We start from the raw sequence: 21381 nt of genomic DNA on the forward strand, positions 1-21381 counted from the left end.
ACGTAACCTCAGTAAAACAAATACAAGCACCGCTGGGGGCAAGTAGTCCACGAAAATAAATGGGGGTGTGTGTGTGTTTTGGGGAGAGTCTTCCGGTTACCCTGCTACCAGGCATAGTGGTTTCTGGAGTGACTGTATACATGTTTTCTTTTTTGCCCCCAGGTCTGTGGAGTTATGCTGACCTCTGCTGGGACATGGGGAAAACATATGAACGGGAACAGGAACATCAGACCTGGTTGAAACATCATGAATACATTCTCTACTGGGTGCAGACTTCCCTTTCTTTCCAGAAAACATATCAACAGCCATACAAGTCAATGGTCAAGATAGATTAGACAGACAGACAGACAGACAGACAGACAGACACTATGTATATATCAGGCTTTACAAAAGGCTTTGACACAACTAATATAAATATAACATGAAAGTACTCAAGTGATTCTGTATTAGCAGATAGAAAAAGAATAATAAAACAAAAAGCATAGGGATAAACCCATATTGCACTTTTATTGACAATACTGTAGTACAGTAGGAGATCCTAGGTTGGCTCAGAGCTTGCAAGGACGGTTCATGTAACAGCAATGGGGCTTCTCAAGCGTGATTGAATATTGTCACTGTCGGACAAAAACCTTGCATTTCCATAGTTCATCTTCTTTTATTATATAAATTAATGCCCTATTTTATACTTTGTAGTATGACAGGGTTTCCACCCGACAGCAACGATTATGCTTAAAGGGATGGTTCACCCCGAAAATGACTTTATTTCTATCGATTAGTCACCCCATGGAGACTTGATATTGTTTTGTTTTTGTCGCATTCCTAAGCCAATAATTTGATGAACGGCCGCTGCCTACCGGTCAGCTGGTCATCGAATTATTGGCTTAGGAATGCGACAAAAACAAAAAAATATCCATGAATTCAAGTCTCCATGGGTGACTAATCGATAGAAAAAAAGTAAATTTTTGGGTGAACTGGGTAAACCAGTGCATAGTTTCTTAGGGAACATTCATCAATGATATTTAAGATTGTGTCTGTGGTGAATAGAAATTCTTACATTTAGGTGGATTATTGAGAAGGAAGATGGATGATGAGTAAGATAAAAAACGATTCATACCATATATACCATTGGTTCTCAAAGTGGGGTCCAGTCACCCCCAGGGGTCCTTGGGGGGGGGGGGGGACCACTTCATCCATGTATATGTTGGCTATTCAAAAATAGCAGATCTACAAGCTCACAGCTCGTCACTTCGTGCTGCGCTGCAAGCTTGTACATCTGATAGTTTTTAAAATATTTGAAAAGTATCGGACATTTTGAATGATTTTGATTTCTTTCTCTTCTGGGGGGTCACTGGCACAAAACATTTTCAGATGGGGTGTCCACGACTCCACGGCAAAATACATTTGGGGGTCCTTGGCATGAAAAAATGTGAGAACTACTGATTAATACTGTATGTGTTATTTTCCCTGTAACAGTCCTGACATTCATTAGTGTAAAGACACACACATGGCCTTTGATCGTGAGTCTCTTGAAGGTTCTGTCCACAGAAGGCCTCAGTGATCCAGGATGCGCAGGTTTCCTGAAACAATCTTGTTTTCCAGCAATGCTCCGGGAGGAATATCAATCCTATCACCGTGATTGGCTATGATAATGACTGTTCCCTGATAAAAAAAAATAGTGAGACAGACCAATGTAAATATTCTGCAGAAAATCATAATGAACCTAGTCTGTTTAAAACATTTTACTTTGAAAACTGAAATGTCCGAAAATAGTAGAAGGCAATAGATGGTGAGGTGGGTTTACACCCTCCTTTTACATCAACAATCCAAATAAATCTACATCAAGGTCATTGTTTGGGTAAGAGATGAAATGAAATGTAAACTGAACTTTTAAGCATTCGCTATGATTAATACAATTAATACATTACTGGTTTGATAAAGGTTGGATTGTTCGGGACAGAAAGCGTACCTTTAAGGAGACATTCTTTCCAAAGGTGACATCCCCAGATACAGTGAGGTGATCCAACTCCAACATGTCTGGTATGCTCTCAAACCTTGTCAGGAAGTCATGAACCTAAAGGAAAAATATGATATTATCATTAACATCTTAGTGATTTGCCAATTATTTGGCATTATTATGATGCAATATCATCATATATGGGCACAGAACTGGCAACAGGAGCTGTATCAACCATTACAAATAAAAGAATGCCTGTCATGATCTGATCAAATATCTATATATTATATATCTAATATATGATGTTATTTTGCCAGAAGTGAGTGCGTGCATCACACACACACACACACACACACACACACACACACACACACACACACACACACACACACACACACACACACACACACACACACACACACACACACACACACACACACACACACACACCTTAAGATGCAAGTGTGCCAGACTTCATTCCTCAACCTGTTTCTTTGTTTAGATTTTCACACTGATGAAAGCATACAGTACCTCCCTCTCTTTAAAATCATCAACACATGCAAGTGTATGGAGACACGCAAGTTCCACAGACCTATTACATGTGTATATATTTATTGTAACCAGGGCAGGAATTTCAGGGAGGCCACGAAGGCCATGGCCACTGTTGCCCCTCAGTTTGGCCTTGTGCCCCTCAGAAAATGCGCACACACACACACACCACACACACACCACACACACACACACACACACACACACACACACACACACACACACACACACACACACACACACACACACAAACTTTCTTGTGTGTTGTCCTAACACTTTTTCAGGTTTGCAATGAGCAAATGTGAGAGAGCTCTCCGCCTCTCCCCAGGGACGTGCACAGATAGACTCTAGGTGGTGTTAGAGCACCTGCCCTTTGCCCTCTTGACCAGAAGTGCCCTTTTGAAAAAAAGAAAAAAAAAAGTTTTCTTTTCCCAGTTTACAGCAGGGGTCTTCAACAGGGAGTCCGGGACCCCTAGGGGTCCTCAGAGTTACTACAGGGGGTCCGCCAAATCTTTATGTGATATGATTTTTCTTTTTACCATAACCACTCGAAACCTAGCATCCCTTTTCTGAGGAGAACTTTAGCCAAAAATAGCAGATCTACAAGCCCACAACGCCTCGCGCTGCGAGGCGTTGTGGGCTTGTAGATCGGCTATTTTTGGCAAAGAGGTATAGGTGTAGAGGGAAAAAAGAGCAGACCAAGTAAACAAAAAAAAGTATAATTTACTTGAGCACCTGCCCCTCAAAATGTCTGTCTTATCGAAGTGCTCCGCCACCGATTCAACCTTTGAATTAGGTGGTTGACCCACACACATGCTTCACTAGCACTGAAGCTGAAAGCACAGTACACACTGCACATTATGGATTTTCGGTCACAGACACTCATTAACGCTCCAACGACACAGCTTGGTGTGTCACGGCCTTAACATGTACATACTGTACATCTTTTGGTCTGGGAGGAAGGAGGAGTATCCGGTGGAAACCTGCAGTGCATGAACACGGGATGAACATGCAAACTCCACGCAGGGTATGAACCCAGGACTTTCCATCGTGGCAGCCAGGCACCCCTAATACATCTGTGGAATGGCCTGATGGGATCTCTCTACCTTGGTGAAGGAGCTGCCCAGTTTGACGTGAGGCGTGGTTTTGAATTCTCTCAGGTTGCTCATAGTGAGTGAACCAGCATCCAGGCTGTACAGGTTGGACATGACCAGCAGCAGGTCGGACGAGGTTTTGACGGGCAGGAAGCGGCTTCGTGGAACGTTGACTCCTAGGGCATTCGAGAAGCTCTTGATGGCAGCGCCGACGGCCGTCTCCAGCTGAATGACGTTCAGCCCCCCATCTAGAGTCTGGAGGGAGGGTTGGAAAATGTTTCAAAAATATATTTGCGCACAGCTTTTAGTTCCTGTGAGGATCCGAAACAATGACCTTTGGGTCACAATCCCACTTTACTAGGAAATACACATTTTGACAACTACTATATCATATGTAAAGTCCCTCCTCTCTAGCAATTGCATTGGTTGGTCGACCAAAGGGTTACATTAACATGCAGTGCGGCTGGAGTTAAAGGGATAGTTCACCCAAAAAAAAGCTTTTTTTTCTATTGATTAGTCACCCCATCGAGACTTTAATTCATGGATATTTTTTGTTTTTTGTCCTAAGCCAATAATTTGATGATCAGCGGACCGGTAGGCAGCGGTTCCGGTAGAAGACTCTTTGTGTCTCCTCCAAACAACAAGCGTTCAAATAAGCGACCTGTGTCACATGACCATGGCCTTGACCTTAGCATTGGTCCTGTCACCTTTGGGTTGACGATGATCTCAAGGTCCATGGCGTTCTGCTCCTGCAGTCTCTTAATGGCCGGTAGGGAGATCCACAAGTTATTGGTGTTAAAGATCTTAAACTTGGTGACTGACTTAAACTCATCCACATGGGCCTTGGGCACCTGGGCAATCTCCAGCAGCCTCAGGTGGTCATCGTAGTTGATGAGAGTGCCACCCTGTGGAGGGAGGACACATGCACATTACAAAAAACATCTGAAATATCTTGAAATGTGTGCAAATCTTGTATGTTTTAAATGTTTTGTAGCCAAAGAAATCTAAAATGACACAGATGTGTTCCCGATCTTTATGCAGGGTTAAAATAAATGCATAGAAGATAAGGGAAAGACCATCCTCGGTTCCTGTGTATATGAAGTTAATTCAGTGCGACGAACACACCTTAACGTCAGCCCTGGTCTTGTCTGTGACCTCCATGATGAATTCACAGCGCTTGTCCGGCGGTTGGCTCATCAGGTGGTTGAGGATGAACAGGTCCACGGTGGCGCCCAGGTTGTCAATGTTGGACACGAAGATGTACTCCTTGCCCTCGGCCAGCAGCTTGTCCAGCAGGCCGGAGTTAGAGAAGCTGGCGTAAATGTCTCCGTGGCCCGGAGGGTACCAGGCCTCGGCGTTCTCCCCGCTCGTCCCCATGTCTTTGGCTATGGGCAGCAAGGACTCCTTGTTGATCCTCGGGTACCTGGAGGGTGGGGGGAGGAGGGGTAGAGATAGAGGGAGGGGGGGGGGGTCAAGATGGTGGAGGTTAAACTGGAAACAGACTTCTTACATAGGACCACAATGGAAACAAGTCCCCAGGACTTTTTTTTGTGTTATCCTTTTAGCTTTAACCCATTCAATCTGGGAACGTCATTTTATATTTGTTTTATATTTGTATTTGTATGTTATACTTTGGCCATGAAAAAATAGCAGATATAAGCTCATAGCGCATTTTTTTTTAAACTTTATGTTGCTATAATCAGTGGTTCTCAACTCTTTTCATGTCAAGGACCCCCAAAATGATATGTATTTGACCACGGACCCCATCTCAAAATATGTTGTTCCAGGGGCGTCACTTGTGAACAAAAACAGAAAGCTGTACAGGCATTCAGGAAAGAAATGCAACTACTACTATACTACTACTACTGCTAATGTTGCAGAATATGGGGAAAGGGTGTGGTTATCTGCTCTGGTTAGCCCATTAAGACCTGGAACTGTGTCATTTTTAGATTTGAGCTAAAAAGCATTATTTTACACTTTGGCTATTCAAAAATAGCAGATCTACAAGCTCCGCGCTACGAGCTTGTAGATCTGCTATTTTTGAAAAATCGTGAAAATGTGTGCAAACCTTTGAATATATATATATTTAAAGCGAACCGTTTTTAACTCAAATCTTTGCTTCTGGGGGGTCCCTGGAACAACATATTTTGATGGGGGTCCGCGGCCAAATACATATAATTTTGGGGGTCCTTGACATGAAAAAGATTGAGCACCACTGATATAGAAACATATACGTTTTTCAGAAAACTGTTGAGATTTAGGAGAATCGGCTTCAGGTCTCAATGGGTTAAAGGTACATATGGATGGGTTTGTTACCCGTTTTAGTTAAAAGGTACATAAGAATAGGTTGGTTACCCGTTTTAGTTAAAGGTACATAAGGATGTGACGGGATCAGGGGTGTCCATACATGGACAAACATGTCCGTGGCAAGACTTGTCTAAGTCCATGGCCCTAATTATTATTATTCTTTTTTAAATATTCATAATCTAATCTCAAAACAATGTGTGTGAATAATTTTGGTGACTCATAAAGTGCCGGAATGACATGCTCATTAATACGTTGCAGGATATTTGTGGTATTGTACGTGATACCTGTAGTCAAGTCAACAGTATGACCACAGTGGAAAAAGAGCAAAAACATGGCATGTCATCTGTTGAGAAGGAGCAAGGAGCAGGACTGGACAAAGTAAAGCACATTTTCGTCAGTTGAGAGAAAGTGTGTCCAATAAGTGTCCAATAATAACAATAACAACTAAATTATAATAACACTCAACAAGCATAATCCATGGAAACCCTTGATTAGATCCACAGCCTCACCATCAGGTCTCCTCCTCACCTCTGATCAAAGTTAGGCACCTTTGCATCAAACTATTGTGACACTGCATTCCTTTAAATCCTGCCATGCCCTTCATTAATCACTGTGACAGTGTTTATCAACCTCATAGTGACTATGATCATGTACATATAATTATCTGTTTTGACTTTCAAGTTTTTTTTTCCTTTGTTCCATCGGCATGCTTTCTCATCAACATAGATTAGGCCTACTGTACCTGTTCACCTTAATGGAAACCACAACTATTGAAGCTACGTTGACCAACAAAAAACTAGTTTAGCTGGAACTTCCTGTCTCCTCCTGTCCTCAAGTATCACTGTACTCTGAAAAGCCATCTGTCGATATACTGTAATAAAACATTTGGAGGTAGGCCTATGTGTTTCTGGTAATATCATTGATCACTTATTTTGCATGTCCGTGGCAAAAATAAATTATTGATGGAAATGTCCGTCACAAGCTGGCATGGTGATGACCCCTGGTTGGCATTACCTGCTCTGGTTAAAGGAACATTTGATGTTTTATGTAAATGTTTGTATGTATGTGTTTGTTTGTTTGTTGTATAATGAAACTTTTTGTACTGCTGCTACCCTGGACCCTGCTTTCGTTAAAGGTACATATGAAATGGGTTGGGGTTACCTGCTTTGGTTAAAGGTGTGGATCTTGACACGGTGGTGGGTGTATTTCTGTAGGATCTTCTTGGTGTCTTCGTCTGTGTTGAAGGAGTTCATCAAAACCAGAGGCACGTCCGTATTGAAAGTCTTGTTGAGGTGCTGAGAGTCACAGAGAAAGAAGTGGAGAATTCATTTTTTATGTCTTTGGCCTACATTACAAAGACTTCACGCCACCAACCCATTTTGAGGATGTATCCTCGGAATGTTTTTTGTTTGTCAAATAAGCTACCAAATGTACATAAATCATAGGACATGTCACATTGCAGACGGTATGCGCCATTGTGCTACAATTAGCATCTCTAATCCGCCTCTAATTAGCACTTCAAACTGTGACAAACAATGTTTGTCTGTAAGGGTCCATTTGGTAGCATTTGTACACAGGATTTTCACCGTGGTAATTAATCCAGATTGGAACATTGAGAGGTGGATTTCTAACTAAAGAACTCAAAAGACCCCAAACACCACACTGTAGAATAATTTAACTCTGACAGGTTTAACACTCAGGATGTTACTGTGCACTGGTGCATCAAATCAAAACATCAGACATGTGCTCTATCCATTCCTGTGGTCTCCTACCTCGATCTGATGGACGGTGAGGTCCAGGAAGGTGTTCTCATTGCGCACACCGATGACACTCTTGGGCCCCTTACAGCCCATGCTGGTTCCCAGGCCTCCGTTGAGTTTGACCACGACCAGTTTGTTGAGGCTTTCAGTGATGCTGTCTGGAAGACCTTTGAGTTTGATCTTCTCATAAGGCTGGATCTATTGGGAACACAGGAGAGGGGGGACGGATAGTTAGCATTGGTGTTAAAGTTTTACTGTCAATATTTTACTCATGACTGTTGTGCTTTCACTTAGGAGTCACGTCAAAAGACCATTTACTGTTCCGGGGAGAATGTTTTGCTCCAATATTATGAATTATGTTCTGTGGAGATTTGAACAGTGAATAGAGTTATACAAATCTTTTATAACTATAAATATTTTTATAACGCTACAATGTAGCCTGACAGTCCGTTGCGGGTGCGAGTCCCGATCTTGACGGCCTTTGCTGCGTGTCACTCCCCATCTTCCCCATTCCCTGTCAGCCTAGTTGTCCTATCAATAATAAAAGCATAGAATCCCCCCCAAGAAAAATCATTTAAATTTCATTGGAAAGGGTGTCCTGCTTGTGCTGTTTAATTATAGATGTTGGCTGTCAGTAGAGTACTGGTGCAGTTTTTATGGTGGACCTGGGGCAGGATGTACTGGCAGTAGCACGATGCCTAATTTATGGTCTGTAGTACAATATGTCACTCGCCAATAAGATCTGATCTTGAGCTGATCTTGTCGGCAAGAGGTATAAATTCAGCTTTTGCATTTGCTCCTCACCCTGCTGTTACACCACCAGGCTGTGAAACCAAAAAGAAAGTCACGAGATGGAAGTCACCATAGAGGAAATGGGTAAAGACTCTTTTTTGCTATTAAAATTTGTAAAATAGTGCATGAGAAAAATAAAGCAAACACAGGGGCTTTCAAAATAATCAAAAGAAGAAGAAATTTGGACAAATGGAATGGGGGAAAAAATAAACATATTATGAAATCATAGGAAATATGGTGTTCTGTTCACTAATAGTAAGGTCGATCTGAAGAAAAAGTGACACTGTGGTTCAGCAAACCATTAAGGAGAGACGGATCGGGTCAAAAGGCAGGCAGTCAGCTTCAAGTAAACACAAGTCAGTTTGTTTACGGAGGTGAAAGTAGTATTACATAAGCCCTGAGCCTTTACTCCAACTCCCTGCCATTAGACTGGGTTCATGTTAAGGTGGTCCAACATTAAATCAGTTTCTACCAAGAACAAAATGTGCTTCTGTAGCGTATTAGTGCCCTCCCAGGTGGTTTGAAAGGAGATGCTATTAAAGAATTAAGTCTCTTGGCCTGGGCCGCAGCATGGCGGTCCAGGAACTCTAGGCTGCAGTGCAAGCCTGACAGCGTGTTGTGGGTTCGACTCCCAATCCTGTCAACCTTTGCTGCGTATCACCCCCCCCATCTATCTCCCCATTTTCTGTCAGCCTACTGTAATCTATCAATAAAGGCAAAAAGCCCCCAAAAAAAGAACAATTAACAAATATATAATATTTCAATTATAAATAAAATGACAATAAAAGGACGCTCGGGTGGGGCAGTGGTAAAATCCCTGCCCACCACCGCAGAGGTTGTGGGTTCGAATCCACTGTGGTGCATCCGGCTTCGTCGAGCGGCTATACAAACACAATTTGCCTGTCAGCACAGCAGGGAGTGTTGTTTTTGAGAATGGCTCTTACGTTGTCCAGCCTTCTAAATTAAACTCATATTAACGGATATACTTATTTGTAACTTATGTATGAGTGAGTAGACACACCCTATTACATGGGAACATTTCCTAATAATGATAACTAAGGCAATCCGGTACACTTCCCCTTCTCCTCCCTGGAGGAGAAGGGGAAGTGTCTTGACCTCCCACTTCCCAGTAACTGCTGTCAACTACATTGACGCGTCATCTTAGGTCACCAGGTCATTGAGTGAACTGTTTCTCATGACATTATTACGGGTGGTCCATGTCTGTCTCTTCTTGGCTATAGTGGAGTCTCATGTCATTTTCTGGCTCGAACCTTGCCCTGTACATATTCTTCAGGTACGTCAGGCATGAACATAGTAGTACTTACAAAAGGTAAAATACATTTAGCTTTTACTGTAAGCTCTGGGAATTCTGCCTGACAACTCACCCAGAACTTCACAAGGGACTGTGAAGTTCTTCACTTTCCTACATTACTGAATGCATGATCAGGGACCACCACATGCAATACCTCCACGGACCACCAGTTGAAAACCCCTGATGTAAATGGACATAAATTGGAGACAGACAGATACAGACATTTCGTACATTGCCCTTTAAAAGAAAGGAGGCAAAACCCGGGCCAATCCATCAAGCCGATGGGTAGGTTTGGCCAATCAGGGAAGCCGATGCCTACACCCCAACAGACACTCCACTAGTGGAGGGTCAAGGAAAATGTATTTCAAGGGTCACAGCTTCTTTTTTCAGCACACTATAAAATCTTCTAGTGACCCCTCATCCTAAATATCGAGCGGTCCCTTAGAGACCTTCAGTGGGGTGTTTGGAGTGCAGGACCCAAACAGTACTGACCCTTTGATCTTTGCTGCCTCCACATCAGCTGATTCTTATTTTGAAATCTAAGTAAAGGACAAGACCCTCGAGACGCAGGATCTCGTTTTCGCGTGATTAACGGCGTGACACATGTGTGACACACAGGACAAAAAAGACAGCAGCCATTTATGTTCTATGTATGTATGCATAGTATGCATGAGTATGCGTTTGCTTGTGCATGTGTACAAGCATATGTTTGTGTGTGTGTGTGTGTGTGTGTGTGTGTGTGTGTGTGTGTGTGTGTGCGCCATCGACACTTGAGGATGACGCACTTGACACTTGTGCCACGGTAATCATGTGTGGATAATGGTTATTTTTAAATGCTTTATGCGTGGGAGGGATTACTGTAGTGTACTGTTTATGTGTCTATATGAATATAACTTACACACACAGATTAAAATATGTATTTCTGTGCAGTAGCACATAGGGGAAAACTTGGTCAGGTCCTATGACCGAAACGTTTGCTACTTTTTTGCATCTATCACTTTGAGCACACAGCACTTTATGAGCACGTTAAAATCAAAATTAAAACTATTTTCCTAGTCTCTGTCGAAGGAGTCTTCCTTAATAGTTTATGCAGAGAGCGAGTCTTTTTCTGCCAGTTTTCCTTTGTGTTTTTGAGAACACAGTCAACCCTGAACAAATAAGGACGCAACAGTTTACCCTGTACTATACTGTAATATATGTAACACATTACATATATTATTGTATTGTATAGTATTATTGGATTACTGGAGTTTGTACAGTAGTGTTTATATTTGTATCTTTTGTGTTTTATGCTGTTCAGTAAATACACACAGATACTACCATCATTACCAACCATACTATGTTCTGTAGTATGCTGTACAAATGTCAACATGCTTAGAAGCCAAAACCCTGTACAAATATGTAAATATGGTTACATTGGCACATTAGGTTTATGAACCCAGTGTTCAGTGTTATCTTTGGAGTTACATAATATTACAAATAACCAACAGGACAACCACACAGGCCACTGATAACCCAGACCAAACATTTTAGTCTAAAAATAAATCATCTACCATTTTGTAAAGAGCGACATCTACTCATAAAATAAATTAATATTTAAAAATGTAAAGTATTAAATAAGGGTTTAAAGTCATTAGTTATTATGTGGACATGTGCATATTACATCATCATGGCCTTTTAAATCCAGTGTGATGACAAGTTGATGCCAAGTAACACTATACTGTATTTCCAATGAATGAACACAAAAAGAAAACACATTCCTGGAGCAAAACCCTTTATCTTTTGTTTAGTCCTACTGTGTGTACTGCATGCCTGTGGCTGTCCCTGAACCCACCACAGTAGGCTGTGGGTCATGGAGACGTTCTACAGATAAGGTTTCAACATTCTCTGAGCAACCTTTAGCAGTGGTTCTCAAACGTTTTCATGTCAAGGACCCCCAAAATGATATGCATTTGCCCGCGGACCCCCACCTCAAAATATTTTGTTCCAGGGAGGGACCCCCTGAAGCAAAGATTTGAGTTACAAATGTTCGCTTTAATTTTTGAATATCCAAACAATAAAATATGGTTAAAGTGGTTAAAATGATTGTCACACTATATCAACTAATTTTGCTGGGGACCCCCTGGTATCCCTCCAAGGACCCCTGGCCTTTAAGACAGGGGTCTTCAACCTTTTCAGGTCAAGGACCCCCTAGCTTAGAGAGAGATGAAGCAGGGACCCCCTCTATATTGTTATAAAATGGTGTTTCAGAATTCAACTTTTTTTTTGGTTTACTTGGTCTGCTCTTTTTTCCCTCTACACCTATACCTCTTTGTCAAAAATAGCCGATCTACGAGGCGTTGTGAGCTTGTAGATCTGCTATTTTTGGCTAAAGTGCTCCTCAGAAAAAGGGATGCTAGAGTTCAAGTGGTTATGGTAAAAAAAAAGAAATCATAGCACACATAGATTTGGCGGACCCCCTGTAGTAACTCTGAGGACCCCCTAGGGGTCCCGGACCCCCTGTTGAAGACCCCTGCTTTAAGACTATACGCACATCAGTGGTCCAGCCTGTGCGGTGAAAGACAAAGCAGCCCCGACGGACGGACGGTGGGGATTCCTGGGGAGGGGACGGGGCGGAAATAACTGGGTGTCTGTCCAAATGTGTCTGTTGTTCCTTCCAGCGCTCTAGACGAGCAGTGGTTCTTAGCTCAAAAGACCCAAAAGAGAAATAGAGAGACTTTGCTCGGGACCCGAACGAGTGAAAATAGTAGATGTACAAGGGCTTGTAGATCTGCTATTTTCACTACTTCTTGAACGTTCTATTTATTTATAGAAATTATTTGATTTTTACATTTTATCAATGAAATGCTTTTGAAAAATGTTGTAATTGTTTTTAATTGATGAAAAGCTTTTTGTTTTAACTTTTTTTAATCTTTTGAAATAATATATATATATTTTTTTAAATGTAGGAAATGAAAAAAAGGGGGATATCTACTCGCGACCCACAAAAATGTGTCCGCGACCCAAACACAGGTCTCGACCCACTGTTTGGGAAACAGTGGTCTCTAGAGGAGACAAATGTCACCCTCCTCGTCCAGCCTCACGCCTCCACCAAGGCGGAACTTTCGAATGCTGGAGCGGTCAAGCTATTCTTAGGCCTAACCTTCAGTCAGCCTGATGTGTATTTTGGGAGGTTTGTGGGCTGTGGGTAACACGGTGGAGTGGGGTCTGGGAGATAGTGAAATGTCACCACCATGGTGTTCTCAGATCTGATTACCTAAGTTTGTTTTCTGAATGGCACGATACCCGTTTCCTTTCCGTAGTAACATGAACCAAAGAGCTTTGTCTACAGTACATTCAAGACGATCACAGAGAAGTGACATCGACACCACACAGAGGTACCTCTGCACGATATATACCATGAAAGATATGTACTGTAGCTAGAGGTTTTTGAATTAATCCATTAAGACCGGGAACGCATCTGTGTCATTTTTAGATTTGAGCTAAAAAGCATTTTTTTACACTTTGGCTATTCAAAAATAGCAGATATACAAGCTCATAGCACGGCACCGAGTGCCACGCTATGAACTTGTAGATCTACTATTTTTGAAAAATCTTGACAATCTGAGAAAATCTATACACAGTACAGTATGTTTAAAAGCAAACATTTTTTAACTCAAACTTTGCTTCTGGGGGTCCCTGGAACAAAATATTTTGAGATGAGAGTCCGTGGCTAAATACATATAATTTTGGGGATCCTTGACAATTATGAAAAGGTTTGAGAACCACTAATATAGAAACAGGCGTTTTTTTTTTGTTGAACTGCTGGGATTTAGAAGACATTTGTGGAATCGGCCTCAGGACTTAATGAATTAAGAGATCTGTAGCCTCTATAAACCCAAATAAACGTCAGCAGCTTCGACACAAATTCAATGAAGTTAGCCTCTTATCAGTATTCCAGCAGTACAGGGAGCGTCTGCTCAAAAAGCCATAATAGAGTCAGAGAGAAGCTGAACAGTCAATGGAGGCCACCATTGAGGTGTAGAAAGGCACTCAGGCAGATTTCGTCCCCCTGGAACAGATCTCAAGCCTTCCTTCTGACTCTGTGCATCTTCCTGCGTTCTTTGGCTTCAATAACTTTCACTAGCTGCTTCTAATCCTAATAATAATGTTTGAGTCAGCTGGGGTGGGGGGGGGGGGGGTAGTGAATGTGTGCATTGGCTGCATGAAGAAGAAATTCAACACTGGCCTTTCTGTCCAGCCTGGTCCCCAACATAACATTGCCCTAATCACGCACAGATTGGCACGTGACTATACTCAAGGACAAACTAATCTCGCTGATAGGTCAAAGAGACCACCATGTCATTCACCAGGGCCTGGATTTTCGATAAAGACCGTGTTTATAGTCACAAATTCTTTACACCAGGCCAAAAGCCATTCTTGTTGGCTGTCCAGTAAGTTTATAGCAGCCCGTGGCTGCTGGCCAAATGTGCATAAGCCTCCACTATTCCCCAGACCATGGCTGTACAGTAGATAAGAATGCATTTCAGGCATGTCAAGTAAGGATAATGGAAAGTTAGGAAATGTGGTGTGATGTGGTAGACGGTTAGGCTAAGTGGTTGGAAATGTGTATTAACCACTATCAACCTGGCATCCGTTCTATATATAAATCTCAGAAATTGCAAAATAGCAGATCTACACGCTCGCAATGTGACGCATTGCGAGGTTGTAGATCAGCTGTTTTCGAAGCACGACACCAGCATACGACTAAGTATAAAATAGGGCTTAACTAAAATTACTTATATTGCTCATTTCTAAGCACTCAAAGGCGCTTTACAGAAAACAAATATAATGACTTTATTAAAGCACAGAACAAGTAAAAAATAGGGGCTAAAAATAACCCAAAAAAAGATCGAATTAGAATGCTAAAAGTAGGGGAATTAGATTAGGTGGGGAGGGCATGTCTGAAGAACTGGGTTTTGAGGGCGGTTTTAAAATAGGAGAGGGTGAGGGCAGCTTTGATGTGGGTTTATGACTCATCAGCAGAGGTGGGGACTTGGACTTGAGACTCGAGACTCAACCTGGACTCGAGTCCCAATTTTGATGACTTTAGACTTGCTTGATCAAATCAAAAAGACTTGACTTGGACTTGACTGCCAAAGACTTGAGACTTGACTTGAGAAGTCACGTCTTTTCAAGTCACTTAATACTTTACAGCAAGCCCAAATATTAAAATGTTTAAAAAGTGTCCCATCAACTATAATGTTATTAGTCAAAGATCCCGGCCCTCAGTGACACCACCTAGTATCATATTGTAGTAGCGCCCATGTGCTTCACGTGTCGTAGTACGTTACCAAACAGACAACACAAACATGTGCGTTCACTCCTGCCGGCCCGTCGCTCCTGGAAGCCAGGTGGAAGAAAATGCCAAACCCATCAACTATATTGTTTGTTTTTAAAAATAACAAGGTGGAATGCAACCATACATGAATCGCAGTATGCAGGGCATGCAGCGCTAGAATCACCAATGGAATTGGAAAGAAGCTAAACAAAAACCGGTAAGTCGACCTAAAAAAAAAAAACTACTCTTCTATGGCCATGCATTCAGTAATCTGCCAATGTTACAAACCAGCAATCATAATATCTGTTAGTGTTAACTCGCTAGTCGCCAGGGGCTTGGCACCAAATTCTGGGCCCTCGGGACTCACTGTGGGCCCTCCTATGATTATATATATATTTTTAGGCCCCCCTTACCTGGGGCCCTAGTAACTCAGTCCCACTTATCCCCTCCCCCTACAACACCCCTGCTAGTTGCTATCATTGATGGGTGGCCACAGTCATCAGCGTAAACAGCCTGCACTTACCGAGTCCTCTGGAGGCCTGTGGATCTTGGCCCATTCTATTCCTTCCTTGACTTGAAGGAATCTGTGGAAGAGTTTCTTGAAACCGTCAAAGTCCTTTCTGGAGATCTGAAACCAATCAAATGTCAACAGTCACTTTCTGCTTTGAGAGACGAAAGAAACACTAAACCAAAATACAGATTTTTTTACACCAGTATAAACAAATGTACGCTATATTATTTGACTTCAATTTGTATGTTCTGGAGAAAAACTTGAATGAGATAATGGCAGTGAGACAAATAACTAATGCTATGTTACAGAAATAGTGGAATACTGTGATAAAGTTTCACAGTTGTCTAGCCTATTATCATTTAACTTTTCACCTTAATGAGACTCTACTAGCTTTTAAACTAGATCTGGGCAAAACCGATATTTTGAACCAATAACCGACTTATTATCGAATAATTGAGACTTTTTAAATAATTTCTTTTTTCTTATACTGTACATCAACATCGAAAATTTGAATCCATTTTTTTAAATAATCGACTAAATTGATTAGTCTGATTAACCACTTAACCCTGTATTATACTGTGTTGTATACAATGGCGGCATGCAAAAATTGTGAAAACGATATATACATTTTTTTTTATTATCGTTAATTAATCATAATCGAGGCAAAAGTTTTTTTTTAAATCATGATATTGCCCATATTGTCCTATTTTAAACTAGCAGTGTAATCAGTCAAAAACATTGTCAACTAATGTGTGTTTGTTTTCAACCTGCCAGGTGCTAGAATGCTTGGGTGTGGCCATAGAGGCCATCCAGTCATGACGTCTCTTTGTATGCTAAACTAACCTCGCGTCACCAGACTTTCCACCTCGGAGGAAAGCCTGGTACCCTGTGGTTCCGGGTGTGGCGCCGAGAAACCGGAACCACCACATATTGGGTAGGCCCTAAAATTATAATGCCCTTGATCGCGGGGAATTATTTTGGGTGATACCGGCACCCTTGGTTCCGGCCACCTGATGACACGACTGATGACGCGCTCCCAACCGGATCAGAACCACGAAAATGGTATTGATCCCAGGCTAATGCTAAAATTCAAAAATTTTACCTCTTCTTATATTACTTAACAATTTGGGCAATGTTTGACCAGTTTTTATAGTATAGTTTGTTGAGTACTTTTGATGCAGTAATGGTCTTTTTCTTTGCTTTCTTTCTTTTTTCAGGTATTAAAAATGTCTTAAAAGTCCTTAAATTGTCACTTCACTGTCATCCGGAGCCCCCCCAAAAAAGAATCATGTGGGGACCCCCCTTGGGGTCAAGACCCACAGGTTGAGAACCACTGCTGTAGTTAAAGGGATAGTTCACCCCCAAAATAATTGTTTTTTTTCAATCGATAAGTCACCCCATGGAGACTTGAATTCATGGATATTTGTTTTTGTCGCATTCCTAAGCCAATAATTTGATGACCGGCAGCGGTTCCGGTAGGAGTCTCCTTTGTGTCTCCTACCGGAACCGCTGCCTACCGGTCCGCTGATCATCCAATTATTGGCTTAGGAATGTGACAAAAACTAAAAACTATCCATGAATTCAAGTCTCTAATCGATAGGGAAAAAAAAAAGTAATTATTTGGGTGAACTAGTCTCACTGATTCACAGGACCAGTTGCAAGCATTTCCTGTTATACAGTTAGGACAGTAAAGGACACTGTTCCAATTTCCCCGGCAGCAGGACTTCCTAATCCTACCTCAGCCTCTGCTCCCTTGGCCGTGGCCAGCAGCAACTCCAGCTCATTCTGCATGGAGACCTCATGCTGCTGACGGAGCTTCTCCTTAAACTCTGTCATCCCTCCTTTAGTCAAGTCTGAGCAGTAGAGAGAGAGAGAAAGAGAAAGGGAGACAGAGACGGAGACGGAGACAGACAGACAGACAGACAGACAGACAGACAGACAGACAGACAGACAGACAGACAGACAGACAGACAGACAGACAGACAGAGGTAGAAACAGACAAAGAACAGAAGAGAAAGAGACAGAGAGAGAGAGAGACAGAGAGTCATAGAGTGAGATACAGAGGTAAAGTGAGACAGAGGCAAAGAGAGAGAGAGAGAGAGATATCGTATTATTACAAATATGAAATCAATTCTAAATCTAAAGTCAACAAGTTAAAAAATGAAAAAGCGCAAAAAATATTCCTATGACCAAAGTATACACAAACGTGAGCATATGCCTTGAAATTTTGTTTTAATAACTACATTCAAATCCCTGATGTTGCCACTTGCCAGTATACTATACGTTTCTCAGTCAGGAGGTTCAGAATTCTAGAGATTGGGACTGCAAAAACCCAATTTCATCTGGTCTTTTGTCCATAAATATGATTAATCTACCATTATCATGCTACCTCTGCTCCTAACATGCATGACATTCGCATCCATTACAATCTGCAGTGTTCACTCAACTCAGTGTAAAAATGTTACCCATTAGAGTCCACTTACTTTTCAAGACAGCATTTGCAGGACTACACAGATTTAAATCAAAACAAAATGTGTAGTCCTAAAATAGATATAGAGTAGGATATACTTTCTTTGATGGCTATTCTTAGTTCATTGTTATTACACTGGAGCTGTTTAAATAAATACAAATATGCGACTACACTAGGACGTAGTAAAACCATTAAAAGTTGTCTCAGGGTACATCTTAGCATAATTATTTCTGTCAAAACAGACTATATAATAACATTCAAAACTAGAAATGTGTTTGGTATATTGTGGGTAAACTGTATACAAAAAGAAAATACAAGAAAAACATGCAATCCTTTTCCAGTCTTTTGACATGTAGCCTACACACTAAACCCCTGTCAATTTGTCCATTTGTAACTCTCAGAGTTAAATTAACTAATCTGGACGTGGTGAGACACTTACCCTCCATAGTTAGTGACATTGTACAACGCTATGACAAAAATATATATATTTAAAAAAGAAGAAGTCAAAACGTGTCCGTTTAAGTCAAGAGGTAGTATGCTGGTAGTATAACGTCAGGGTCCAGTCCCCTGGATTTCACTTGGCAGTGAGCAGAGATCAAAGGCGGTCACTGTCCTCCCCGAAACAATGTAGCAGTTAGTCCTCTCCTCTTACAGGACGGAATGTAATGTAAAGACACAGCTCTGGACCAACGCGCCTATTTATGATGACAGCTCACAGATGGCTAAACGGCAAAAGGTTTGTCACTTTGTCACCACGGATCGGATGGATCTGTTGTTGATCTGTTCTACTGAGTAGTAGACAACAGTACGGGGGGAAAAGAGGCAGAATAAGGACTTTATTCATGACGGGACAGCACGTCACGCCCCCCTGGATCATGGATGGAGGTAAACGTCACTAAACTCGTGGACGAGTTTAGTGAGTTTCTCTACTTTTTTTTACCATTTCACCACTAACTACAGTCTACAGCCAGTGTGACACGCGTGCGTGCACAAATACACACACACACACACACACACACACACACACACACACACACACACACACACACACACACACACACGCATGAAAAGAGAGTCCTTGTTTGTTGTTTGAATGACTGTGATCACCAGCCACCAGATAGCGTCTATGTAGCCTTGGATCAAGACTATCATAGATGTATTTTATCGATTTTTTACATTTGCACATCTATCATAGATACGAAAGTAAAAGTAAAAGATAAAATACATCTATAATAGTCTTGATCCAAGGCTATCCTCCTCCATGCTGCTTGTCTGTCAGACAGGACAGCCAATATGCCACCGTGCATGTGCCAGCCTACCCCTGAAACATGACTGTCATATCATGACAGTCATGGCGTTACTTGTTCCTGGTTTTTGACATTTCTACATTTCCAACCCGTACATCTACATACACGTTCTGATTTCAAATATAAAGTGCTGACCCCACGGCCACGGATGTAACACGTTAAAACGCCCGGGTGTAAGTACCCGTATCTTCCGTATTGTTCAATAAAAAGCATCAGTGGCCATTTTTTAATATAGTTATAATGTATCAGAGTGCAGTACACCTCTCAACCGATAGGGTCGCGTAGTTGAAAGCTTATGGAGAAAATTCTGAGAAAATGGCCACCAATCAGATTAAAATGCTTTTTATTGCACAACACAGAAGATACAGGTACTTAGACCTAGGCGTTTTAACTTGTTACATCCATGGCCGTGGGGTAAGCACTTTATATTTGAGATCTGAACGTTTATGTAGATGTACCGGTTGTAAATGTAAAACATTCTCAAACAAGGAACAAGTGGTTCCATGACGTTTGTGACAGACGAGCGTCATGGGAACCATGGTATGGCTACATGCCAGTGGCAGTGCCACCATGCATTGCCACCATGCATGACTGCCAGCCATGCCACCATGCATGCCAGCAGAAAACCACGGACAGTGCTTTATCACACTCAGACTTGTGTTTTTATAAAAGCCACACATTTTTTGCAAACTTCACATCACAACGGCCACAGTGACACAGCTAGGACAGGACTGTTTCTAACATGTAGCTATAATGCTACCCACCTTATCGCCTCCCGGGGGATCAATAAACAGGCCAATGAACCGTTTAAGCCTGCAAGACGTCGACAAATTCAAATAGTTAAAAGTTGTGTCATCGTTTGTTCAGACAGAGTCCTTGGAACACAACGGTCCATCTGCCTGTCTGTCCGCATGCAGCCAGCTGCTGCCTGAGAGCCAGGCCCCTCCCAGTCCCTCAGGACACAGGAAGTGTCAGCGAGGAACGACGAAAAGTATTGGTCAATGGCATCAGCCAATTAGGTCACGAGAAAAGCTGTCCTCCTGCCCTGTCTGGTCCGAACTGAGTTTATTCTGTATTCATTCATCATAACGGGTAAAGATCAAACTGGTCAGGCTACTGCTTGCTGGTGTCACACCTACAACTCATCTATCTAACCCCTCAACATTTTCATTTTAAAACCGTTTATATCAGTGGTTCTCAACCAGTGGTCCGGGGACCACCAGTGGTCCTTGAGGGGGTTCCAGGGGGTCCCCAGCCAAATTAATAGTTAGGAACCAAATTGACCCTTATATGTGTCTGTAACTCTGAGAGTGTAACGGGTCCATTTGGTTCCATTTGTACACTCTCAGAGTTAAATGAACACTAATGATGATGATACAGTGTAGATTAAGACCCCCAATAAATCAAAATGGTTGAGTCCCTGGACTCCCTGGCATATCTTTTCAAATGGGGGTCCGTGGGCTAATATGTGTCAATTTGGGGGTCCTTGATGCGGAAAAGGTTGAAAACCACTGGTTTATATGATGTTCTGCATAATAGTGTATATCTGTCTTTCATTCAATGTCACTATGAATTGAGTACAAAAAGACCAACAAGCCATTCGCTTTTGGGGATTTTTAAATCCTATTTAGTTGACCTTGTATTAGAACTGTACTTTGATGTGCTTTTTTCTGCAAACTTCTAAATAAAGTATTCAATCAATCAATCAATCCAGCTGATCAGGCTACTGCTTGCTGGCCTCAGGCTCACACCTACAACTCATCTAACCCCTGCTCATTATGCAAGGATGGGATGGCTCAGGGTAGAGGACGTTGTACAATGGGCCTGGACGATACACGACTACACCACAAACACACCCATGTACCTGTCAAACTACTTCAAAAATGTCAATGACGTCCACAATCATAAAACCAGAGGGAGTTCCACAAATCACGTTCAACCCAGATTTGGCTCAAAGAACAAGGCAATAAATTCGTTTTACTGTCATGCCACAAAAATGTGGAAT

At 41.9% G+C, this 21381-nt stretch overlaps 1 protein-coding gene across 2 annotated transcripts; it reads right to left on the minus strand.

Annotated features, from left to right (window-relative positions):
* Positions 1–482: 482 nt before the first annotated feature.
* On the minus strand, positions 483–20293 carry LOC311065477 (UTP--glucose-1-phosphate uridylyltransferase-like). 2 transcript variants are annotated; one of them, XM_084085848.1, is made up of 10 exons: positions 20141–20293; positions 17337–17452; positions 15612–15716; positions 7677–7862; positions 7066–7199; positions 4723–5020; positions 4305–4502; positions 3610–3852; positions 1967–2071; positions 483–1659 (listed from the first exon to the last, which is right to left on the minus strand). In XM_084085848.1, the coding sequence occupies exons 2-10, from the start codon at positions 17433–17435 to the stop codon at positions 1552–1554; spliced, it is 1476 nt and encodes a 491-aa protein (XP_083941974.1). In that variant the 5' UTR covers positions 17436–17452; positions 20141–20293; the 3' UTR covers positions 483–1551. The 2 variants fall into 2 exon arrangements, with proteins under 2 accessions (XP_083941974.1, XP_083941973.1); XM_084085847.1 differs by lacking the exon at positions 20141–20293 and adding an exon at positions 18509–18863.
* Between the last annotated feature and the right edge of the window lie 1088 nt (positions 20294–21381).

The sequence above is a fragment of the Gymnoscopelus microlampas genome (genome assembly GCF_963454915.1).
Source record: "Gymnoscopelus microlampas genome assembly, chromosome: 2".
Classification (NCBI taxonomy): domain Eukaryota; kingdom Metazoa; phylum Chordata; class Actinopteri; order Myctophiformes; family Myctophidae; genus Gymnoscopelus; species Gymnoscopelus microlampas.

Bases quoted from the DNA above. Each gene is read 5' to 3' on its own strand.
- LOC311065477 (XM_084085847.1), bottom strand. The intron at 15,717-17,336 runs GTAGGATTAGGA...GATTGGTTTCAG, and splicing joins CCAAGGGAGCAGAGGCTGAG to ATCTCCAGAAAGGACTTTGA. The intron at 4,503-4,722 runs GTGTGTTCGTCG...CTCCCTCCACAG, and splicing joins AGACCAGGGCTGACGTTAAG to GGTGGCACTCTCATCAACTA.